Source organism: Hypanus sabinus, chromosome 10 (assembly GCF_030144855.1).
Source record: "Hypanus sabinus isolate sHypSab1 chromosome 10, sHypSab1.hap1, whole genome shotgun sequence".
In the NCBI taxonomy this organism is placed as follows: Eukaryota; Metazoa; Chordata; class Chondrichthyes; order Myliobatiformes; family Dasyatidae; genus Hypanus; species Hypanus sabinus.
In genome coordinates this window covers 32,680,244-32,704,121 of record NC_082715.1, presented here as the reverse complement: position 1 = coordinate 32,704,121, position 23,878 = coordinate 32,680,244, and the positions used below count along the sequence as shown (strand labels likewise).

Here is a 23,878-nt window from a genome sequence, read left to right as displayed (position 1 = left end):
TCACAAGTGTTTTATCAATCCTAAAAGATACTGACCAATTAGAGGTGATAAACATCAACATAAATACAAGTTCTCTGTTTCTTGAACATTGTAGTTCTTGATAAAGAGTGACAGTCTAAACAGACCTAATGTTTTCAAATGCTATGGGAAGAACAGGGAAATTCAGTTAGCAGCAGATACATCATTTCCTCTCTCTCTCTCTCCATGGTAATCCTTTGGCATGATAGAACTTGCTGTAACTGATTGTTTTGGGAATCTAGACAATAAAATTCTAGTAATTTGGCATTCTTGGGACTTCAATGGATTGGACAATTGGATATTATTCATATTCAATTTTTAAGGAACAACAGAACTTAACTAAAAAGGCAATACGGGGATAAAAAAATGAGGTACGAACGTAAGCTAGCCAGGAATATAAAGGAGGATAGCAAAAGCTTTTTTTTAGGTATGTGAAGAGAAAGAAGATAGTTAAGAACAATGTTGGGCCCTTGAAGAATGAATTGGGTGAAATTGTTATGGGAAACAGAGAAATGGCAGAAGAATTTAATAAGTACTTTCGATCTGTCTTCACTAGGGAAGACACAAGCAATTTCCCAGATGTATGGATGGGCCAAGGACATAGGGTAACAGAGGAAATGAAACAGATTGACATTAGGAAGGAAACGGTGATGAGTAGACTGATGGGACTGAAGGCTGACAAATCCCCAGGTCCAGATGGTCTGCACCCTAGCGTATTAAAGGAGGTGGCCCTGGAAATTGCAGATGCATTGGTAATCATTTTCCAATGTTCCTTAGATTCAGGATCAGTCCCTGAGGATTGGAGAATGGCTAATGTTATCCCACTTTTTAAGAAAGGAGGGAGGGAGAAAATAAAGAACTATCGACCTGTCAGCCTAACTTCAGTAGTGGGGAAGATGCTAGAGTCCATTATTAAAGATGAAATAGTGGCATATCTAGATAGCAGTGATAGGATTGGGCCAAGCCAGCATGGATTTACCAAGGGCAAATCATGCTTGACTAATCTATTGGAGTTTTTTGAGGATGTAACCAGGAAGTTAGACAAGGGAGATCCAGTGGATGTAGTGTACCTCGATTTTCAGAAGGCATTTGATAAGGTCCCACATAGGAGATTGGTGGGTAAAATCAGAGCTCGTGGCATTGGGGGGAAGATATTGACATGGATAGAAAACTGGTTGGCAGATAGAAAGCAAAGGGTAACGATGAAGGGGTGTTTCTTGGAATGGCAGGTGGTGACTAGTGGGGTGCCACAGGGCTCGGTGTTGGGAGCACAGCTGTTTACAATTTACGTCAATGATTCAGATGAAGGCATTGAGAATAACATCAGCAAGTTTGCTGATGACACTAAACTGGGTGGCAGTGTGACATGTGATGAGGATGTTAGGAGAATTCAGGGTGACTTGGATAGGCTGGGTGAGTGGGCAGATACTTGGCAGATGATGTTTAATGTGAATAAGAGTGAGGTTATCCACTTTGGGAGTAAGAACAGGAAGGCAGATTATTATCTGAACGGTGTAAAGTTAGGTAAGGGAGAGATCAAGGAGTCCTTGTTCATCAGTCACTGAAGGTGAATGAGCAAGTGCAGCAGGCAGTGAAGAAGGCTAATGGAATGTTGGCCTTTATTACAAAGGGAATTGAGTACAAGAGCATGGAAATCCTCTTGCATTTGTACAGGGCCTTGATGAGACCACACCTGGAGTATTGTGTACAGTTTTGGTCTCCAGGGTTAGGGAAGGACATCCTGGCTGTAGAGGAAGTGCAGAGTAGATTCACAAGGTTAATTCCTGGGATGTCTGGACTGTCTTACGCAGAGAGGTTAGAGAGACTGGGCTTGTACATGCTGGAATTAAGGAGATTGAGAGGGGATCTGATTGCAACATATAAGATTATTAAGGGATTGGACAAGACAGAGGCAGGAAATATGTTCCAGATGCTGGGAGAGTCCAGTACCAGAGGGCATAGTTTGAGAATAAGGAGTAGGTCATTTAGGACAGAGTTAAGGAAAAACTTCTTCTCCCAGAGAGTTGTGGGGGTCTGGAATGCACTGCCTCGGAAGGCAGTGGAGGCCAATTCTCTGGATGCTCTCAAGAAGGAGCTAGATAGGTATCTTATGGATAGGGGAATCAAGGGATATGGGGACAAGGCAGGAACTGGGTATTGATAGTAGATGATCAGCTATGATCTCAGAATGGCGGTGCAGACTCGAAGGGCCGAATGGTCTACTTCTGCACCTATTGTATATTGTCTATATTAGTATTCCAAACACTTAATTCATTTTCCTTTAAATGTTACACAGTATACAATAAATTTTCCAGTGAATCAGCAGACCAGGCAGCGACCTAATGAAGGGTATCGGTTCAAAACGTCTTTTCCATGGATGCTGCCTGACTTGCTGATTAGAACAGTACAACCCTTCTTGCCCATGAGATTGTACTGATGTTTTAACATACTCCAAGATAAATCTAATGCTTCCCTCCCACACAGCCCTCCAATTTTCTTTCATCCACGTGCCTATTTAAGAGTCTCTTAAATTTCCCTAATGTATCTGCCTCTACCACCACCCTAGGCAATGTGATCCATGCATTGATGACTCCCCGCGTAAAAGAAAATTATCTCTGACTTCAATCCTATTCTTTTTTCCAATCGCCTTAAAATTATGTCCTCTCATATTAGCCACTTTCACCTTGGAGAAAAGGCACCGGCTGTTCACTTGACCTATGCCGCTTATCATCTTATACCACTCTATCAAGTCTAAGTGGTTTCTTGAAAGCTAAATAAAATTAACTAGTATAGTACATGTTCTTGCCCTTTTATTTCTTAAATTGCAAAGTAATAAATGCCATAACTATTGCTTTTCATGCAGTTTGTCAATATAATTAATTTGCAGAAACTCTCATTTTCACAATTCAGGATAACCTGATGCATCTTTCAGAAAATTTACATACTTTTGACAGAACTAGTTCAAAGCAAACAGTTCCGCTTTGGAAGATTGCACTGTAGACTGCACGTAAGGGCTACACAGTAGTACAGTGGAAGTTCATTATCGACAGAGGTCAACACTGGATTACAAAGACCAAACATTTAGACAGTCTTACATAAAAACAAGCTCCAATAACATTATTAAATTCAAAAGCACCTTCACCTTCACCCACCCCCACTAGACAAGATAGATTAAGGATGACTGAAAATACAGATTCCATTTCTTTCCCAGGGACAGACCTTTATGGATTGGAATTATTTGTTTTAAACTTATCCAGAAAAAAAAAATGTAGGGAAATTTCTGACATAAACTGAATTGTGACATTCTCCTCAGTAGAAAGTCAAGTCTATGCCAGCAAACTTACTCACCAATGAATATTTCTTGGCACTGGAACAGAATTAGCATCTGCATCAAAGTAAAATGTATAATTTACAGAAACTTCATGCTATAAAGATAACGGAGAGTATATAGGCTTACAAGGCCCATGTCCTCAGTCCCAATGATTCCAAATGCTGGTCATCAGGACTCACCTGAGGAAGTTAATCAGGGTGGGGGAAAGAAGAAACTATGAAAAAGTGAAAGAGAACGATACATTTTCAACACAACCTCATATACACATATTTAGCCAGTTCTCTAAAGGAAGATCGTAATTGTTAGTTGGTAGATATTTTGCAAAAGCCTCAAAGATAAAATGAAAAGAAACTTTTCCATTTTACATTGAAATGAAATGACTTAAAGATACTGTGGTATTCAATATAAAACGAAGTCTATTTCCATTCATTGTGCTTCATTTTTATAGCCTCCCCATCCAATAAAGTTGAACTAAAAATATAATGGTGCCTCATTCTATAGAATTGAGAAAAAATGGTAATTCATGTGGTGTACCACAAGTCAGAAACAGCTTTATTATCTGATATAGGCCATGATTTTTTTTTTTTGCTTTGTGGCAGAAATACAGTACAAGATATAAAATTACTGTAAGTTACAAAAAAATTAATAAATAAATTGTGCAAACGGGGAATAATGAGCTGCTGGTCATAAGTTCATGGACCGCTCAGGAATCTGATGGTGGAGGGAAGAAGCTGTTCCTATAAAAACACTGAGTGCTCAGGCTTCTATACCTCCCGAATGGCAGTAATGTCACTGTTACCAATGATAAATGCTTGGAAAGGTGAAAGGTGGATGTCAACTGGCCAAGATGGACTACACTCCAAGCTTCTGACAGAGGTAGCCAAAGAGATTGTGGAGACATTAGTAGTGAACTTTTAAGAACCACTAGATCCTGCAATGATTCTGAAGGACTGGAAAATGACAAATGTAATTTCACTCTTTATGGGAGTGAAGCAAAAAGACAGAAAATTATAAGCCAATAAGCCTAACTTCAGTGGTTAGGAAGATGTTAGAATGTATTATTAAGGATGAGGTTTTGAGATACTTGGAGGCTCATGATAAAAATAGGCCAAAATCAGCATGCTTTTCTAAAGGAGAAATCCTGCCCAGCTAATCTATAAGACATAGGAGCAGAACTAGGACATTTAGCCCATTGAGTCTGCTCCACTATTCAATCATGGCTGATCCTTTTTCTTCCCCTGCTCAGCCCCACTCTCCGGCCTTCTCCCCATAACCTTTGATGCCATAGCCAACCAAGAACCTATCAATCTCTGCCTTAAGTACACTCAACGAACTGATTTCCACAGCTGCCTGTGTTAACAACTTCCACAAATTCACCATCCTCTCGCTAAAGAAATTTCTTTGCATCTCTGTTTTAAATGGTCAACCCTCTATCTTGAGGCTGTGCCCTTTTGTCCACCATGGGAAACATCCTTTCCACATCTACTCTTTCTAGACCTTTCAACATTCGAAAGATTTTAATGAGATCCCCTCTCATCCTTCTATATTCCAGTGAGTACAGGCCTAGAGCCAGCAAACATTCCTCATATGATAACCATTTCATTCCTGGAATCATCCGTGTGAACCTCCTCTGAACCCTCCCCAATGCCAGCACATCTTTTCTTAGCTGAGGAACCCAAAACTGTTAGCAATACTCAAGGTGACACCTCACCAGTGCCTTATAAAACCTCAGCATCACATCCCAGCTCTTATATTCTAGACCTCTTGAAATGAATGCCAACATTGCATTTACCTTCCTCACTACCAACTCAACCTGCAAGTTAACCTTCAGAGTGTTCTGCACAAGGACACCCAGTCCCCTTGCATTTCAGATGTTTGGATTTTCTCCCCATTTAGAAAATAGCCTGCACATTTATTTCTTCTACCATTTTCCAACATTGTATTTAATTTGCCACTTTCTTGCCCATTCTCCTAATCCGTCTAAGTCCTTCTGCATCCTGCCTGTTTCCACAACACTACCTGTCCCTCCACCAATCTTTGTATCACCTGCAAACTTGGCACCAAAGCCATCTATTCCATTATCTAAATCGTTAATAGGGAGTAAAATCATTAATAGCATAAAAAGGAGTGGTCCCCACTCCAACTACACCATGAGTTACTGGCATAGGTCATGAGTCAAAGGACCTATTGTAATTCTTTGAGGAAGTAATGTACAGAGTAGACAAAGGTTTCAAAAGGCTTTTAGCAAGGTACTGCATGTGAGGCTGCTAAACAAGATAAGAGCAAATTATATTACAGAAAAGGTGCTAGGATGGACAGAGAATTGGCTGACTGACAGAAGTTAGAGTGGGAATAAAGGTGGCCTTTCCCCCCCCCCCCCCCACTCACTGAACCTTTATTTTGTTTCTGTTTAAAACAGTTCAATAGCACCTGACTCTGCTTCACTGCCTCAGCCCCAGGCCAGGTTCAGAAACATCCAAACTTGCTCATGAGGGACAGATCTCCGACAGGGCCTTGGGTGAGGGCAGGGGGTAGAATGCCAGCTCAGAGCACACTGTCACTTCTATAATCTCATGCACAAAGCACAGACGTCACAAACAACGTACGGTCAATGTACCTTATGCATAATACACAGGACCACATCACAGGCAGGGCAACAAAGACCTCATGATGATTTTTGAATATATTAAACATTGAACATGAACAGCAACAAGCACTAACTTTGTAAATGCAAACACATCACAGATAATAAAGCTACAGTTCATGGTAATTGGCCCAGGTGGTCGGCCTGGCCTCACATCAGCTCTACCTCTCCCACCATGCAACAAGGAGAGGTGGGATTCAACACACTCCCCCTTCACTCTCTTGGAACAGAAGGAAGGCCAGCTCACTGCATGCCCTGGGCAACTTTTCCGTGAGAGCTTAGAAGAGGTCAGTCAGTAACAAGGACCACATGATGGCAAGGATTGAGAACCGGACAGTCAGAAACTTTGAAAACAGACAGAGATAGATATAGAGAGATGGAGAGGGAGAGAGAAGGTGTGAAAGAGACAGAAGGACAGAGAGAGCAAGAGACAGGGAGAAAGGGGGAGGAAGAGTGGAGAGTTTAACCATGACTAGGGGCTACATATCTAAGGAAGAATGTGCTGGCATTGGAGAGGGTCCATGGATGGCTTGAGAATGATCCCAGTAATGAGAGTCTCTAGATTTTCATAAGAGCATAAGATAAAGGAACAGAAGTAGACCATTCAGCCCATCAAATCTGCTCCGCGATTCAGTCATGGGCTGATCCAATTCTCCCAGTCATCCCTACTCACCTGCCTTCCCCCATACCCTTTGATGGTAAATAAGAACCTATCTACCTCTGCCTTAAATACACCCAATGACTTGGCCTCCGCAGCCACTCATGGCAACAAATTCCACATATTTTCCACCCTCTGACATAAGCAATTTCTCTGCATCTCAGTTCTAAATGGACATCCTTCAATCCTGAAGTTGTGCCCTCTTGTCCTAGAATCCCCTATCATGGGAAATAACTTTGCCATATCTAATCTGTTCAGGCCTTTTAACATTCAGAATGTTTCTATGAGATCCCCCCTCATTCTCCTGAACTCCAGAGAATACAACCCAAGAGCTACCAGACATGCCTTATGCAGTAACCTTTTCATTCCTGGAATCATTCTTGTGAATCTTCTCTGAGCCCTCTCCAATGTCAGTATATCTTTTCTAAAATAAGGAACCCAAAACTGCACACAATACTCCAAATATCGTCTCACGAGTGCCTTATAGAGCCTCAGCATCACATCCCTGCTCTTATATTCTATACCTCGACAAATGAATGGCAACATTGCATCAGCCTTCTTCACCACCAACTCAACTTGGAGGTTAACCTTCAGGGTATCCTCCACAAGGACTCCCAAGTCCCTTTGCATCTCTGCATTTTGAATTCTTTCCCCATCTGAATAATAGTCTGCTTGTTTATTTCTTCTACCTAAGTGCTTGACCATACACTTTCCCAACATTGTATTTCATTTGCCACTTCTTTGCCCATTCCCCTAAACTATCTAAGTCTCTCTGCAGACTCTCTGTCCCCTCAACACTACTCGGACCTTCACCTATCTGTATCTTCTGCAAATTTAGCCACGAATCTATTAATGCCGTAGTCAAAATCATTGACATACATCATAAAAAGCAACAGTTCCAACATTGATCCCTGTGGAACTCCACTGGTAACCGGCAGCCAGTCAGAATAGGATCCCTTTATTCTCACTCTCTGCTTTCTGCCAACCAGCCAATGCTCCACCCATGCTAGTAACGTCCCTGTAATTCCATGGGCTCTTAACTTGCTAAGCAGCTTCATGTGCGGTACCTTGTCAAAGGCCTTCTCAAAATCCAAGTACACCATGTCAACTGCATCTCCTTTGTCTACCCTGCTTGTAATTTCCTCAAGGAATTGCAGTAGGTTTGTCAGGCAGGATTTTCCTTTCAGGAAACCGTGCTGGCTTTGGCCTACCTTGTCATTTGCCTCCAGGTGCACCATTATCTCGTCCCTAACAATCGATTCCAACAACTTCCCAACCACTGATGTCAGGCTAACAGGTCTATAAGTTTCCTTTCTGCTGCCTCCCACCCTTGGTGGATTTCAAACTGTATCCTTGGTTCCATCAGATGACAAATGATATGCTGCCACTGAAGGAAACTGTAACTAAGAACAGGGTCAATTTACACCTTTATATCAATACCTAATAATGACTAGCTCTGCCTGTATCCGATCCAGGCTGGATTTAGTCAATGTTACTCTTGCATTATGACTAATTGCAAACTTAGCTGGCTTTCTTTTTACATGAAAACAATTAGTGATGACAACAGATGCTCCAGCTCCTGTGTTATAATTGCTTTTAGCTTAGAACTAGGTTTGATAAGGACAAAGATTTAAGATATTTTGACAACCAAAACAATTGTCTTTGTTCTTTCTTTGAAGTTAAACTTAAAAGTGTAACCTACAGCTCTGACAGGTAGAAAAATGAACTTGAACTACGTACACTTCCATACTCAATCATCAAAATGCTGGTTTTGAATACCAAAAGCACTGAGCTAACAGACTGACGCATGGAAATAAGTGTTGTGATTAACAGGTGCCTGGAGTCCTAAATGGCGAGTGAAAAGTAGGACTTACTGACAATCTAGAATTCTGACTGGATTACTTCCTCCAAATAAAGTCCATCATTTGACACCAAAAAATGTAGCTTAGAGGGATAAGCCTGTTGCTTCACTATTGTGTTCTATGTAAAAGCCAAGAAGCACAAAGAGAACGAAGTATTTAAAGTACAAGGGGAGAAAAAAGCAAAACATATATTAAGTTTTCAATAGTTTCACTGAAATTGTAGAGATCAATAAGGCCCAACTTTTTAAACAAATAATATAGGGAATATACACTGCTGCAATATCTTAAACTGCAAGACATTCTGTGGACGTGAAAGAGACACCAGGATGGTACATTGTCTCCCAGGTGCCAATATTCCAGATGCTTCAATGGGATCCATAGTATTCAAAAAGGGAGAAACTGAGCAGCCTAAAGTCATGGTACATATTGGTAGCAACGACATGGGTAGGAAATGGAAGGCAGTGCTGAAGACAGAATATAGGGAGTTAGGTAGAAAGCTAAAAAGCAGGACCTCTAGGGCAATAATCTCTGGATTGCTGTAAATGCCACACACCGTTGAGGGTAAGAAGAGGAAGGTTTGACAGGTGAACCTGTGGCTTGAGGAATTGATTCAGAGAGCAGTGTTTCACTGGGATCGGTGCGATATGTACAATAAGGACAGGTACACCTGAACTTGAGGGGGACCAAATATCCTTGTGAGCAGGCTTGTTAGAGCTGCTGGGTGGGGTTTAATAAATTACTATGATTGCACTTTGTATCTTTAAACAGAGATGCAACGTAAAGATTTTTACACCTCATGTATGTGAAGGATGTAAGAAATAATGTCAATTCAATACAAAAAACAGATTGCTGCTGGATCCCAAGAAAGGAAATTTGTAAAATGCCAATGAGATGGCTTTTTAGAGCAGCTTGTGTTTAAGCCCACCAGGGGAAAGGCAATTCTAGATTGAGTGTTGTGTGATGAACCAGATTTGGTTAGGGAGCTTAAGGTAAAGGAGCACTTAGGAAACAGTGATGATAATATGGTAGAATTCACCCTGCAGTTTGAGAGGGAGAAAATGAAGTCATATGATCAGTATTACAGTGGAGTAAAGGGAATTACTGGGGAGCCGGCCAACATTGATAGGAAGGAGACACAACAGGGATGACAGCAGAACAGAAATGGTTGGAGATTCTGGGAGCAATTTGGAAGGCACAGAATAGACACATACTAAAGATGAAGAAATAACCTAAAGGTAGGATGACAAAACTGTGACTGACAAGGGAAATCAAAGCCAGCATAAGAGCAAAAGTGAGGGCATATAATATCGCAAGAATTAGTGGGAATTTATAGAGGATTGGAAGCTTTTAAAGACCAACAAAAGGCAACTAAAAAGCATAAGGAGATAAAAAAATTAAATATTAAGTTAAGTTAGCCAATAATATAAAAGTGAATACCAAAAGATTTTTCAGATGTATAAAGAGTAAAAGTGAGGCAAGAGTGGATATCAGGCTGCTGGAAAATGACTGGTTGTAGAGGGGGATAAAGAAATGGCAATAAACTTAATAAGCATTTTGCATCAGTCATCATTGTAGAAGACACTAGCAGTACGACAGAAATTCAAGTGTGTCAGAGAGCAGAAGTGAGTGTAGTTGCTGTTATCAAGGAGCACATGCTTGGGAAGCTGAAAGCTCTGAAGGTCGGACCAGATGGACTATAATCCTGAATTCTAAAAAAGGTAGTTGAAGAGATTGTTAAGACATTAGTAATGTTTTTCAAGAATCAATAGATTTTGGAATGATTCCAGAGGACTACAAAATTGCAATGTCACTCCAGTCTTTAAGAAGGGATGGAGGCAGAAGAAAGGAAATTATAAACCAATTAACTTGACTCCAGCCATTGGGAAGATGTTGGAGTCCATTATTAAGGATAAGGTTTTGGGGTACTTGGAGATGCATAATAAAATAGGCCAAAATCACCATGGTTTCCTAAAGGGAATATCTTGCCTATCAAATCTGTAGGAATTCTTTGCAGAAGTAAAAAGTAAGATAAACAAAGGAGAGTCAGTGGATATTGTTTACTTGGATTTCAGAAGGTCTTTGACAAGGTGCCACACAAGACACTGCTTAACAAGATAACAGCCTATTACAGGAAAGATACTAGCATGGTTAGAAGATTGGCTGATTGGCAAGAGGTAAAAAATGAAAATAAAGGAGGCCTTTTCTAGTTGGCTGCCATGACTAGTGGTGTTCCGCAGAAGTCAGCTTTGAGCCGCTTCTTTTCATGTAATACATCAATGATTTGGATGATGGAATTGGTGATTTAGTGGCTAAAGTTGCAGACAATACAAAGATAGGTGGAGGGGCAAATAATGTTGAGAAACAGGGAGTCTGCAGAAGAACTTAAGACAGATTGTGAGAATAGGCAAGAAGAGGCAGATAGAATATACCATAGGATCATGCACTTTGGTAGAAAGAACAAAGGTGTACGCTATTTTCTAAACAAGAAGAAAATTCAAAAATCGGTGAAGTGTGCTTTTGGAGTACTCGTACACGTTGACTTGCAGGTTGAGTCAGTGGTAAGGCAGGCAAATACAAGTTGGCATTCACTTCCAGAAGTCTAGAATATAAAAAGTAGGGATGAAATGCTGAGACTTTATAAGGTATTAGTCATATGGCACTTGCAATATGGTGAGCACTTTTGGGCCCCTTATCCAAGAAAAGATGTGCTGGCATCTGAGAGGGTCCAGAGGAGGCTCACGAGAATGATTCTGTATGAATTAATGTATGAGGGTGTTTGAAGGCTCTGAGCCTGAACTCACTAGAGTTTAAAAGAATGAGGGGAGATCACATTGAAACCTATCGAATACCAAAAGGCCTAGATAGAGTAGAAATGAAAAGGATGTTTTCTACGGTGGGGGATCTAGGCCCAAAAGGGCATAGCCTCAGAATAAAGTGATGTCTATTTGTGTCTACAAGTGGAGGAATTTCTTTAACTAAAGGGTACTGAATCTGATAAATTCATTGCCACAGATGGCTGTGAAGGCCACATTTTCAGGTATATTTAAAATGATAGGCTCTTGATTGGTCATGGCATCAAAGTTTATGAGGAGAAGGCAGTAAAAGATGGTTGAAAGGGATTTGATGTACTGAATGTCCTAATTCTGTTCCTAAGTCTTATGGTCTTATAGTCCTGTAAAGCTGCACACTCTATCCAATATTCATTGCATAAGATCTGAATAACCAAAAGTAGAAGTCCAAAAAAATTTATTATCAAACAGCTGTGGTCTCCTTGAAAGTGAGTTTGTGGGTCATCGAACCAACACGCACAAAATGCTGGAGGAACTCAGCAGACCAGGCAGCATCTATTGGAAAGAGTAAACAGTTGACTTTTTGATCTGAGACCCTTCGTCAGGACCCTTCATAACCAGTCAAGTGTCCTAACATTTTATATTTAATTGTTAAAAATCTTTGAAAAGACAAACTTTTTCAATTCAGACAGAATAAGCACAAATACAATATACTTACATTTTAATGAAAACTTTTTGGTTTTATATCATGCTTTTAGTAGCCTCTGAACATCCAAAAGGGCTTTATAAGTCATGAAGTATCTTTAAAGTGTTAACACTACGACAACACAGAAAATGTAGCAGCCAAAAGTTCCCCAAGCTTCAACAAAAATAGGTGACCTGGTAATTGTTGATTGAAGGATAAATGTTATGCTTCACACATTGGCATGTGATCCTCTATATTTCACTCAGGAAGCAAATGGTGTTTAACATTACATTCAAAGATCAACACGCCTAGCAGTGTCATACGCCCTCAGTGCTACATAGTGTCTGTTACTTTGGAAACGAGATCCAACTATAAAGCACAGTCTTTGTATGTTTGCAAACAGTATCTGATACTAATTTTTATCCACAATTTCATAGGTTCAAATTAAATGGCGTCACATTGGACATATGTCTCAATCAATATTCAGCTCCTTTTAAATCAGTTATAGCAACAGCACCTGGGAACAAATTCCTAAGCCTGATGGACCAGCACACCAACAAAGCAGCACCAAGGAGCCGCAGGATGCTCCTCCCACTTTCTCCAGACTCATAGGATAGCCATTGGCACCCGCATGGGCCCCCGTCACGTCTACCTCTGTTGGCTATGTCGAACAAACATGTTCAAAATCTTCCCAGCCATACTCCCCAATTCTTCCTCCACTACTCTAACTGCTTTGGTGCTGCATCATGAACCCATGCTGAGCTCATCAATTTTATCAACTTTGCCTCTAACTTCCACCCTGATCTTAAATTCACTAGGTCCATTTCTGACACCTCCCTTCCCTTTCTCAATCTCTGTCTCAACCTCCGGAGACAAATTATCAACTGGCATCTTTTATAAACCTACCGATTCCCACTATCATATTGACTACATCACTTCCCATCCTATCTCCTGTGAAAATGTTATTCCCCTTTCCCAGTTCCTTTACCTCCAATGCATCCATTCCCAGGATGCAGCCTTGTTTCCCAAGACATCAGAGATGTCTTCCTTCTTCAAAGAACAGGGTCTCCCTTGTTCCACCATTGATGCTGCCCTCACCTGCATCTCCTCCATTTCCTGAGCACCTGCGCTCATCACATCTTCTCACCGCCTTAACAGTAATAGAGTTCCTCTTGGCCTCATCTACCACCCCATGAGTCTCCATGTCCAACACAACATTGCTTGCAACTTCCGCCATCTCCAAAGGGATCCTACCACTGAACAGATCATTACCTCCTTCCCCTCCATGATTCCCCTTGTCCATTCATTCCTCCTGGCACATAACCCCACAAGCGGCTCAAGTACACCTGCCCATTCACCTCCTCCCTCACCTCCATTCATGGCACCAAACAGTCCTTCCAGGTGAGGCAACACTTCACCTGCCAATCTGTTGGGATTGTCTATTGTGTTCAGTGCTTGTGATGCGGCCTCCTCTATATTGGTGAGACCAGTAGTAAATTGGGGGACCGCTTCATCGAGCTTCTCTGCACCATCCACACAAGCAGAACATCCTGGTAGCCAAACATTATCATTTTGATTCCCAGTCCCATTCCAATATGGCAGTCCATGGCCTCCTCTTGGGCCAAGATGAAGTCATCCTCTGCGCGGAGGAGCAACACCCTATATTCCATCAGGATAGCCTCCAACCTGCTGGCATGAATATCGATTTCTCCTTACAGGCAATGGCAGGAACTGAACCCAGGTTGCCTGTACTGTATTGTGCTAACCACGCTACCATGCAGCCCTAACTATATTTATCTACCAACTATAACCGCAGTTCAAAAAAATTAGTTGTGAACTTCAAGTGAGATTACAATAGTTTCATAGATTTTACCAGAACCACAATCACCAGAACCATTTGCATTTTGCTTCAAGACATGACACAGAGAAGAATGTTAAATTTAGAACAGTGACAGCTACATACAAGGATGGAGTTGGAAGAATTAATTCAACTTTGTCAACTGCTTTCACTCGTGTTTTAAGTGGTACGTCTATAGTACATACTACAAGTTTCTATTTTTCAAATTTTACAAAATTGGCAAAGATACACTATAATTTAGAACCAGGAGTCCTAAAACCAAATGTATTTCTTCAAGATTTTGAAATAAGGCACTATAGCAATGTGGCATTGGTGGTAGCAGTTTCCTGTCTCTCCTTAGCCACATCCTTTGCAATAATTCAAAACAACTTTTCCAGATTTTCTCATACACAATGTTTCTTCATCCTTCTGAATTAAGTTAAAAGGAACAAAGGAATCAGCAGACCTCCAGAAATAATACAGCATTTTGCACATAGACCTATATTTTACAGCTTAGAGTTATTTCTACTTATACGGTGAAGAGAATGCATTATGGAAAGCATATCTTATTTTCCTTCCCCCAACTTTCGCAAACACATGCAAACATAAATCATTGATATATACACCACGACTTTGCAGCTTTGATGTTTAGTTACAATGTGAGTAAGTTAACATACCATACCATATAGAGAGCAACTGTGTCTCATTCAGAAGACTCTGATTCATGAATAAGCTGTTTTGTAAACTCTAATCAAATTATTGCACAACTAAATCAGTCACCAAGGTAGACTTTGCTGGTACCAATGTGGTTTTTCCTGCAGAGTCCATCTTTGCATGTTACACTGTTAACCACCTTAGATCATCAGAACTTATTATAACTATAACTTATGGTTCACACAATGGCCATTGAGCCATCGACTTGCCAACTGTTTCTCATTGCTAAGTGCAAAATTCTGAAATATTCAAGTTCCTTTTATGTGCTATACTATTTTGTGAGATGAACTTTCCTAAAACCTGCCAACAGCCAAAAGTAAAGTAGCCTATCTTCCAATCGGCCATCCATCAGGACAGCAGGAGCCTCAGTATCCTACTGGAATCCACTGACCCTGCACTAACTGCTCAGACTCACTAACAGTAATCCGGTCTGCTGAGGAGACAGAAGGCACACCCATACCTTTTGGCCAGCAGCACAAAGAGGCCAAACATGCTCTAAGTCATTGCTTACTGCTGCTCCTGGTAGGGCCATGACTGAGCTTCTATTTTGTGGCCATTGCCAAGCAGGGCTGAGAGGAGGGGACTCCTGGTAATGAGAAGTCCACTTACTGTCCTGATCATGAAAGGCTGACCTAACCCAAGACGCTGCCAAGCAAAGGAAGAAGAACAAGAGAAGGAAGGGAGGTAGCAGTGGACTTAACACCACCTTCTTCCCCATTAATAGGCAGAAGAATCTGCTACAGTGCAAAGCCGTACCTCTTAATTTGGAGCTCGTACTTTCCATTAAGTTGCTAGCAAGGGATCCACATAAAGAACTTGCAATCTGTTTTTACAGATTCATCAGGGCACTGAAGGTGCCCATTTATCTCCACTCACTTCGAATTCTACCATATAACTGAGAAAAATTCAACAACCTTATGGTAGTTTTAGAAAAGAGTAAATCGATTACAATTCTTCAGGAGGATGCGGAGCTTCCCATGCACACATCCACAATCTAAAATTTTAGCATAAATTTCAAGATTGTGGAGAATTTCTTTTACGCACAATAAATTTTGAAGTGTACGTAACCATTTTTAAGATGTTTACTAACATACCTTGCAGTAAGTGTGCACTTTCATGTTGAATCTGTTGATTTTAGTAAGGAGGTAAATAGTAAAGATATACATTTGTTTGTAGTTTCATTCATGGAATGTGGAAAAGCACTACAAAGTGCTTCACAGAAACATTATCAAACAGAATTATCACCAATCCACATTACCTGATTTTAGGGAAGACTGTGCATATTTATTCATCTGGAGCATCAAGCTCACACCCCAGGATTGATCCTGCCTGCCAGTTCTCCTGTCATAGCACATCAAAGTTCAACAATATAAACAATCTATTATTTCGAAGCATGCACAGAAGCAAAAAGATTGTTGACTACTTTTAGATACTTCCCCTCACAGTAACAATCCACATTTAAATCTACTTTTACATTAATACACTCAAGAACTAAACACAAATTTGTATGGTGGCCATTTCTCCCTAAACACCCCTGCATTCAACATGTCTAATCAATAAAACACCCATATTGGCTGGACATCAGGTCCCTCCAGCTAAACTATGTAAAATATACGTGTTTCAGGTGCACGGACTCTCCTTCCACTCCCTCTGCCCCAAGGTTAATTATATTATATTCAACCATGAAGTCTATACAGGCAAGGTATAACCATGTCTTCTTCACTATAAAAGCTTTTATCCCCTCTAACAGGGGAAACCCCACCTGCTGGTGAAATTCTTACCCACACTTCTGCAACATTCTGAATGAAATATTCCAGTGTTCCATGCCAAGCTCCCTTCCTCAGTCTACTAAGAAACTCTGCTGACTGCTCCACACATTGATATCAATAACTGTCACAATGTTCCTTCAGGTCGACAATAAATACTGTCAGTAATACCCCCAAATTAAAATATTCATCCGATGTTTAAATCCTTTCGCAGCCTCACCCCTCAACATTCTCCAGCTCTCTATTTTCCAGACTCCATGACACAATAGCTACTGCACACCATGCCAAAATCTTCAGTTGTGATTACTCCAAACAGCAGGATTGTCTTCAAAACCTCAATTTATTTTTATATTTTAAAATTATTCCATTCATTTAATTTTGTTTACTAAGCTTACATTCAGCCTCCTAATCGAGACTCCCTGTAAATATAAATGCAAATTCCTGCAGCCAGTTTGATTTGTGTGTGTCGATACCAGGAATCTCACAGTATTCTTATATTGCCACAATAGCCAGTATTTGTGTCACTTTAGTATGAGTAAACTATCAAGTGAGTATTTTTATTTTTTTTTAAAAAACCTATGAAGTCCATTTGTATTTGATTGTAGTAAAGGCAGCCTAAATACTCTGTCAGTCACAATAAAGAGATAATTTAAATTATCATGAAATTTTTGAACAAAACCTAATGTGTCCAACAGTTACTTTATGAATTTTTTTCTTGTTAAGCACTCAGATTTTTGTGGTGGATGACTGGCACAGTGTGATGCCAAACCAATGACAAAATATCCTGTAGGATCTTGTGTCACGGTCCCAAAACCCTCAAATAATGGAACAAGAATTATTTGCAGAGCTATTCTTTTGCAGTGCTGAAGTGGGAGAAACAAGTCCACTTAACAAGTCCACTTTAACTGCCATTGTAGCTGTGCAGGACTCTACAGAAAGTTAACAGAAAAATCAAAATGTGAAATCCAGACGAAACAGACAATTAGCAACCAGCAGCACACTTATCAATTTAATAATGAGCTGTACTTAAACTAACGTTAATATACTCTGGCTTTAAATATTTAAAACTCAAAGCAGAGCTGAATTGAATCATCAATACCATCTATTAACAGCACACAAATTGAACAATTAGCAATCCTAGTCAACCCATCCTCCGATCCACAAACAAGCTTTGTGACTAAAAATAAGGCCCAACTAGATGATAGAATAATTCCTATCCCGATGGTAGGTAACTATATGATATAAAAGATTGCTTTTCTGAACAGTGTAACAACCTTAAATTCTACAATTAATTTTTTACAAATTTGATTCACCCACCCATAAAGTTCGTGAAAATACAAAATTGCCTACCATCTTTCCCACAAAAAAAAGTGACCATTTTTCAAAAGTATCTCATTGAATGGACTATATAAAAAGCATAAAAGCACTACATAAATGCAATATTTCTCCATCCCTCCCTCTAAAATTTTAGTATTAAAACTGTTTATGTAAACTAAGTTAACAAACTAGAATTTATTTACATCCAGTAAATAAATGCTTAATCTTGTTCTTAGCTTTGTAATCAGGAATTATTATACAACTCTTCCAAAGACATCTGCAGTGGTAATTCCACTCCAAACCAAATCAATATGGCTGGTGTTTTAAAATTCCTCACAAACATGATATGCATCTGGAAACGGTGAGCTCAGGAAACCATTATGACACAGCGAACATAACTCACAAGGACCATGACCCAACTTACATCTTGTACTCCACCAGTTCTCACATTCAGCTCTTTTCCAGGAAAACTGAGGATTTGAATTGAATGCAGAGGATTTTTTTTAATGCTTCCTGATATATCAGACACACTCAACTCTCTTTTACTTTCTAATTTAACAACTTGTGTCCTTTCTTGCTTGATTCAATAATATTGTCCCTGAAGTTAATTTTAATTTAGTTTTAAACACACCCACAAACCACCTCCCATGGAGGTTTACAGAAAAGCGGTTTCAACGTGCTTCTGGTTTGCAAGTACAAACCTTGTGAATTGGCTTAAACTTTCAAGTGTGAACAAGCCCTGTAAGTTTTACATAATAACCTTCATTAACTTCAATTTTACAAAAGGTTTGAGGAAAACATAATTTAAAAAGTACAAACAAAGAGTATTTTGTTTTAGGCCATAAGACATAGGAGCAGAATTAGGCCATTTGGCCCATCGAGTTTACTCCACTATACAATCATCACTGATTCTTTTTTCCCTTCTTAGCCCCACTCCCCGGCCTTCTCCCTGTAACCTTTGATGCCATATCCAATCAAGAACCTATCAAGCTCTGTCTTAAATACACCCACAAACAACCTGGTTTCCACAGCTACCTATGGCAATAAATTCCACAAATTCACCACCCTGGTGAAAGAAATTTCTCCCCACCTTTGTTATAGATGCCCCTCTATATCCGGAGGCTGTGCTCTCTTGTCCTATACTCCTCCACCAGGAAACATCCTTTCCACACCTACTGTGTCTAAGTCTTTCAACATTTGAAAGGTTTCAATAAGATCCCCCTTCATCCTTCTAAATTCCAGTGAGTACAGACACAGAACCATCAGACGTTCCTCGTACGATAACCCTTTCAGTCCTAGAATCATCCTTGAGAAACTCCTCTGAACCCTCTCTAATGCCAGCATATCTTTTCTTAGATGAGAAACCCAAAACTGTTCACAATATCAAGGTGATGCCTCACCAGTGCCTGATAAAGCCTCAGCATCACATCCCTGCTCTTGTATTCTACAATTCTTGAAGTGAATGCTAACATTGCATTTGCCTTCCTCACCACAGACTCTACCTGCAAGTTAGCCTTTAGGTTGTCCTGCACAAGGAGTCCCTCTGCATCTCAAATGTCTGGATTTTCTTCCCGTTTAGAAAATAGTCTGCACATTTCTTTTTACCTCCAAAGTGCATGACCATGCATTTCCCAACATTGTGTTTCATTTTCTACTTTATTGCCAATACTCCTAATCTGTCTAAGTCCTTCTGCACCCTACCTACATAAGAAATAGGAACAGAAGTAAGTCATTTGGCCCATCAAGCCTGCTCCACCATTCAATAAGATCATGGCTGATCTGGGCATGGACTCATCTCCACCTACTTGCCTTTTCCCCATAACTCTTAATTCCCCTACTGTGCGAAAATCTATCCAACCTTGTCTTAAATATATTTAGTGAGGTAGCCTCCAGTGCTTCATTGGGCAGAGAATTCCACAGATTCACCATCCCCTGGGAAAAGCAGTTCCTCTCTGTCTCCATCCTAAATATACTCCCCCAAATTTTGAGGCTATGTCCCCTAGTTCTAATTTCACCTATAAGTGCAAACAAATTTCCTGCCTCTATCTTATCTATCCCTTTCATAATTTTATGTTTCTATAAGATCTCCTCTTATTCTTCTGAATTCCGGCAAGTACAGTCCCAGGTGACTCAATGTCTCCTCATAGTCTAACCCTCTCATCTCTGGAATCAATCTGGTGAACCCCCTCTGCACTACCTCCAAAATCAATATATTCTTCCTCAAGTAAAGGGACCAGAGCTGCACGCAGTACTCAAGGTGCAGCCTCACCAGTACCCTGTACAGTTGAGGCAGAGCCTCCCTACTCCTAAATCCAATCCCTCCAGCAATAAAGACCAACATCCCATTTGCCATCTTGATGGCCTGCTGTACCTGCAAATCAACCTTTTGTGATTCATGCACAAGCACTCCCAAGTCTCTCTGCACAACAGCAAGCTGAAAATTTTTTACCATAGAACCATAGAACATTGCAGCACAGAAAACAGGCCTTTTGGCCCTTCTTGGCTGTGGGGTTTTTGGCAGTGAGGCTAGGCATTTTTCTGCCTAGTCCCACTGACCTGCACCTGGACCATATCCCTCCATACCCCTCTCATCCACGTACCTGGCCAAGTTTTTCTTAAATGTTAAAAGTGAGTTTACCATTTAAATAATAATCTTCTCTCCCCTTTTGCCTTCCAGAGTAGATGACCTCACATTTACCAACATTGCATTCCATGTGCCAGACCCGTTTCCACTCATTTAACCTATATAGAACATAGAATAGTACAGCACAGTACAGGCCCTTTGGCCCACAATGTTGTGCTGATCCTTTATCCCTGCCTCCCATATAAACCCCCACTTTAAATTCCTCCATATACCTGTCTAGTAGTCTCTTAAATATCTCTCTGCAGACTCTCCATATCTTCTGCACAACTTACTTTTCCACTGAATTCAGTATTAGCAGCAAACTACACTCCATCCCCTCTTCCAGAACGGTAATGTATACTGTGAACAGTTGCTGGCCCTCCACCAACCTCTGCAGCACACTGCTCACCACTGATTGCCAACCAGAGTAGCACCCATGTATCCTAACTCTCTGCTTTCTATTAGTTAACCACTCCTCTGAACATGCTAATACATCACCCACAATTCTTATGGGTAATTCTTTTATGTGGCACCTTATCAAATGCCTTTTGGAAATCCATGTAAATAACATCCATCTGCTCCCCTCTATCCACTGCACTCGTTATATCCTCAAAGGTACCTGTTTCCTCAATACTACCTGCCCCTGCATCAATCTTCATTTCATCAGCAAACTTGATTCAAAAAAATCCATCTATTCCATCATCTCAATCACTGATATACAGCATAAAAAGAAGTGGTCCCAACACTGACCTGGGCAGAACACCACTACTCACTGGCAACAAACCAGAAAAGGATCCTTTTATTCCCACTCGCTGCCTCCTACTAATCAGCCAAAGCTCTAACCATGTCAGAAACTTCCTTGTAATTCCATGGGCTCTTAATTTGGTAAGCAGCGTAATGCGTGGCACCTTGTCAAAGTCCTTCTGAAAGTCCAAATATGCAACATACACTGCATCCCCTTTATCTCTCCTACATGTAATTTCCTGAAAGAATTCCAACAAGTTCGTCAAGCAAGATTTTCCCTTAGGGAAACTATGCTCCTTTATTTTTTACTTACTTGAAAATGCTTCTACTATTACTTAGATATTGTTTGCTAGTTTGCTTTCATATTTCACCTTTTCCCTCCTAATAATCTTCTTAGTTGCTTTCCAATCCTCTATCTTCCTGCTAATTTTTGCTTTGTTGTATGCCCTCTCTTTTGCTTTTACATTAGCTTTGACTTCCCTTGTCAACCACAGTGGCACTGTTCTGCCATTTAAGTATTTCTTCATTTTTGGAATGCATCTATCTTGCACCTTCCTCATTTTTCCAGGAAACTCACACCGTTGCTGCTCTGCTGTCATCCCTGCCAGCCTCTCTTTCCAATTTACTTTAGTCAGCTCCTTTCTTATACCACTGTAATTTCCTTTACTCTACTGAAATACTGCCACATCAGACTTTACTTTCTCCCTGTCAAATTTCAAGTTGAACTCAATCATATTGTGCTCATTGTCTCCTAAGAGTTCTTTTACCTTAAGCTCCCTAATGACCTCTGGTTCATTACATAAGAACCAATCCAGCCTGGCTGTTAGGCTCTATAACGAACTGCTCTAAAATGCTGTCTTGTAGACATTCAACCAACTCACTCTCTTGCAATTCATTACCAACCTGATTTTCCCAATTGATCTGCATGTTGAAATCTCCTATGATTATCATAACATTGCCCTTTTGACACGCCTTTTCTCTTTCCCATTATCTGTGGTCCACACCTCAGCTACTGTGACAGGCATGTGTATAATTGCCAGAGTCCTTCTACCCTTGTAGTTTCTTTACTCAACCCACAAGGATTCAACATCTTCCGATCCTATATTACTATTTAAAGTACTTTAATAGTGTGAACTTATTATTCAAATAAAACACAAATCTAAATTACAAACAATGGTCAATCACAAACTTCAACAATTACTGACATAGGGAATATTTAATAATCATTCATAAAAGATGGTACTATTTTAAGCAAAGGAGTCTTACCACTTATATTGAATATGATAAATGTCAAAGTTTAGAAGTTGCTAAGATGTGTACTAATGCATTTATGTGGTCTCTGTGATAATTATGGTTCATGCAATAAACAGTAATACAATCTCTGATCATCAGTTACACAAATGAAATATATTTTACATTGAACTTAAATAGATTAATCATTCACTATACTTAATTTTCATTAGTCAGAATTCCCACCAAAATCATCATTTACACTAAGTCTTGATAGAAATCCAGAGGCTTGTACTTCCATATGAAAATGCAAAACAGGCAATTCTCTGCTGCTTCAACCAAATTTTAGAAAAATAACTTGATGCCAGCAATGAGACTATAAAAAAGCACAGTCAAAGACAGAAATATAAAGCATACAAATTCAATAGTGACTAAATAAACTATTTAAATTATTGCCAATCTTTCACAGAGTTTCACACAGCACCTTTGTCAGCAAGTTCATTTTACTACCCATATAACAATGCACTGGTAAGATTAAACTGAACAGTGCGAGTCATTCCTGCTGCCTATATGCTTCATCTGTATATGAATTTGTTCTTTTTTTTCTTCTCTTCACAGTGTTTGTAATGCTGTCCAAATCCCCATGAGTCATATAAATTAAAGCTGGTCCCTCTTTATGCCAGGAAGAGTCTACCACGAGTCCTTTGTCAAAAACCCACAGGGATAGGCTGCCCCGTCCTACTTGTATGTCATGATGTCACAAGCCATGTGATTCAGTTTCTCCAGTAAGAGCACATGAAGAGTTTAAAGCTTATGCTTTTTGGATTGTGTGAATGCTTCATTCGCCTCATAAACAACCACAGAACCACAAGTGCGGTGCAACTTGCTCTCCAGGACGACGAGAGAACCTCTGGTCCTAAATGGTTAATCTCCGCAGGTCACTACCAGCCACCAAGACCAATTCTGTCAGTAAGTGTTTGCTAACCACAGTCTTTACAGTAAATACTTGTCCATCAAATGTTTATTTGTCTTTTTTTGCATGTTGTATGTTATTTTGTGGCCAAAAATGCTAATGACATCAAGCAGCTCACCTAAGCACTGCTGGCAAGCTCTTAAACTTCCTCTGCAATGGTTATATTTTCAGTTTAAGTCTTCGAGGGACACCAAAACCACAGGCATAAAGTATATGTGAAAAGAGGACTATGGCATCTAACAGCCTATTCAGCTCAGTTGCATCATGTCAGCAAAACTTCTTCTGGGGTGAGTCCACATCTTATGTATTCTCTTAGACCAGATATGAAGTTTTACTCAAAATTTTCTTCTTTGGGACATGTTTCTATAAACTATTAATTTGCTAACTTTGAATACAAAACAACGTTTCATAAACTTGAAGTTTACAAAATGCAAACTTACAAAACTTTTGTCAATAAAATGCAAAGAACATGTTTCTGTTTTCACCTCAAATTGAAATATGCTTTGAAAAGCCAAAGTGTGAAATTTGCTTTATGGAAATAAATTATGTCTAATTTTCAATAACATATCTTATTCAATCCAACATTCCTGTGGTATTTGTCCCCCCCCCCAGAATAAAATAGCATATAACAAACAAAATAGAGTCTGTAAAATATGTTATTGATAATTTTTTCGTTTTAACTACTTG

At 39.9% G+C, this 23,878-nt stretch overlaps 2 protein-coding genes across 6 annotated transcripts in view; one reads left to right on the top strand and one right to left on the bottom strand.

Moving 5' to 3' along the window:
- The window catches only part of supt3h (SPT3 homolog, SAGA and STAGA complex component), a 396,945-nt gene that overhangs the window by 290,401 nt on the left and 82,666 nt on the right, over nucleotides 1-23,878 (bottom strand). The window lies entirely within an intron of this gene.
- The window catches only part of runx2a (RUNX family transcription factor 2a), a 174,051-nt gene continuing 173,578 nt past the window's right edge, over nucleotides 23,406-23,878 (top strand). The window contains exon 1 of one of the 2 annotated variants that reach the window (XM_059981625.1): nucleotides 23,406-23,478. In XM_059981625.1, coding sequence (XP_059837608.1) covers nucleotides 23,421-23,478 — 58 coding nt within the window. In that variant the 5' untranslated portion in view covers nucleotides 23,406-23,420. The remainder of the gene's footprint in view (nucleotides 23,479-23,878) is intronic. The other variant, XM_059981626.1, reaches the window with a different exon arrangement.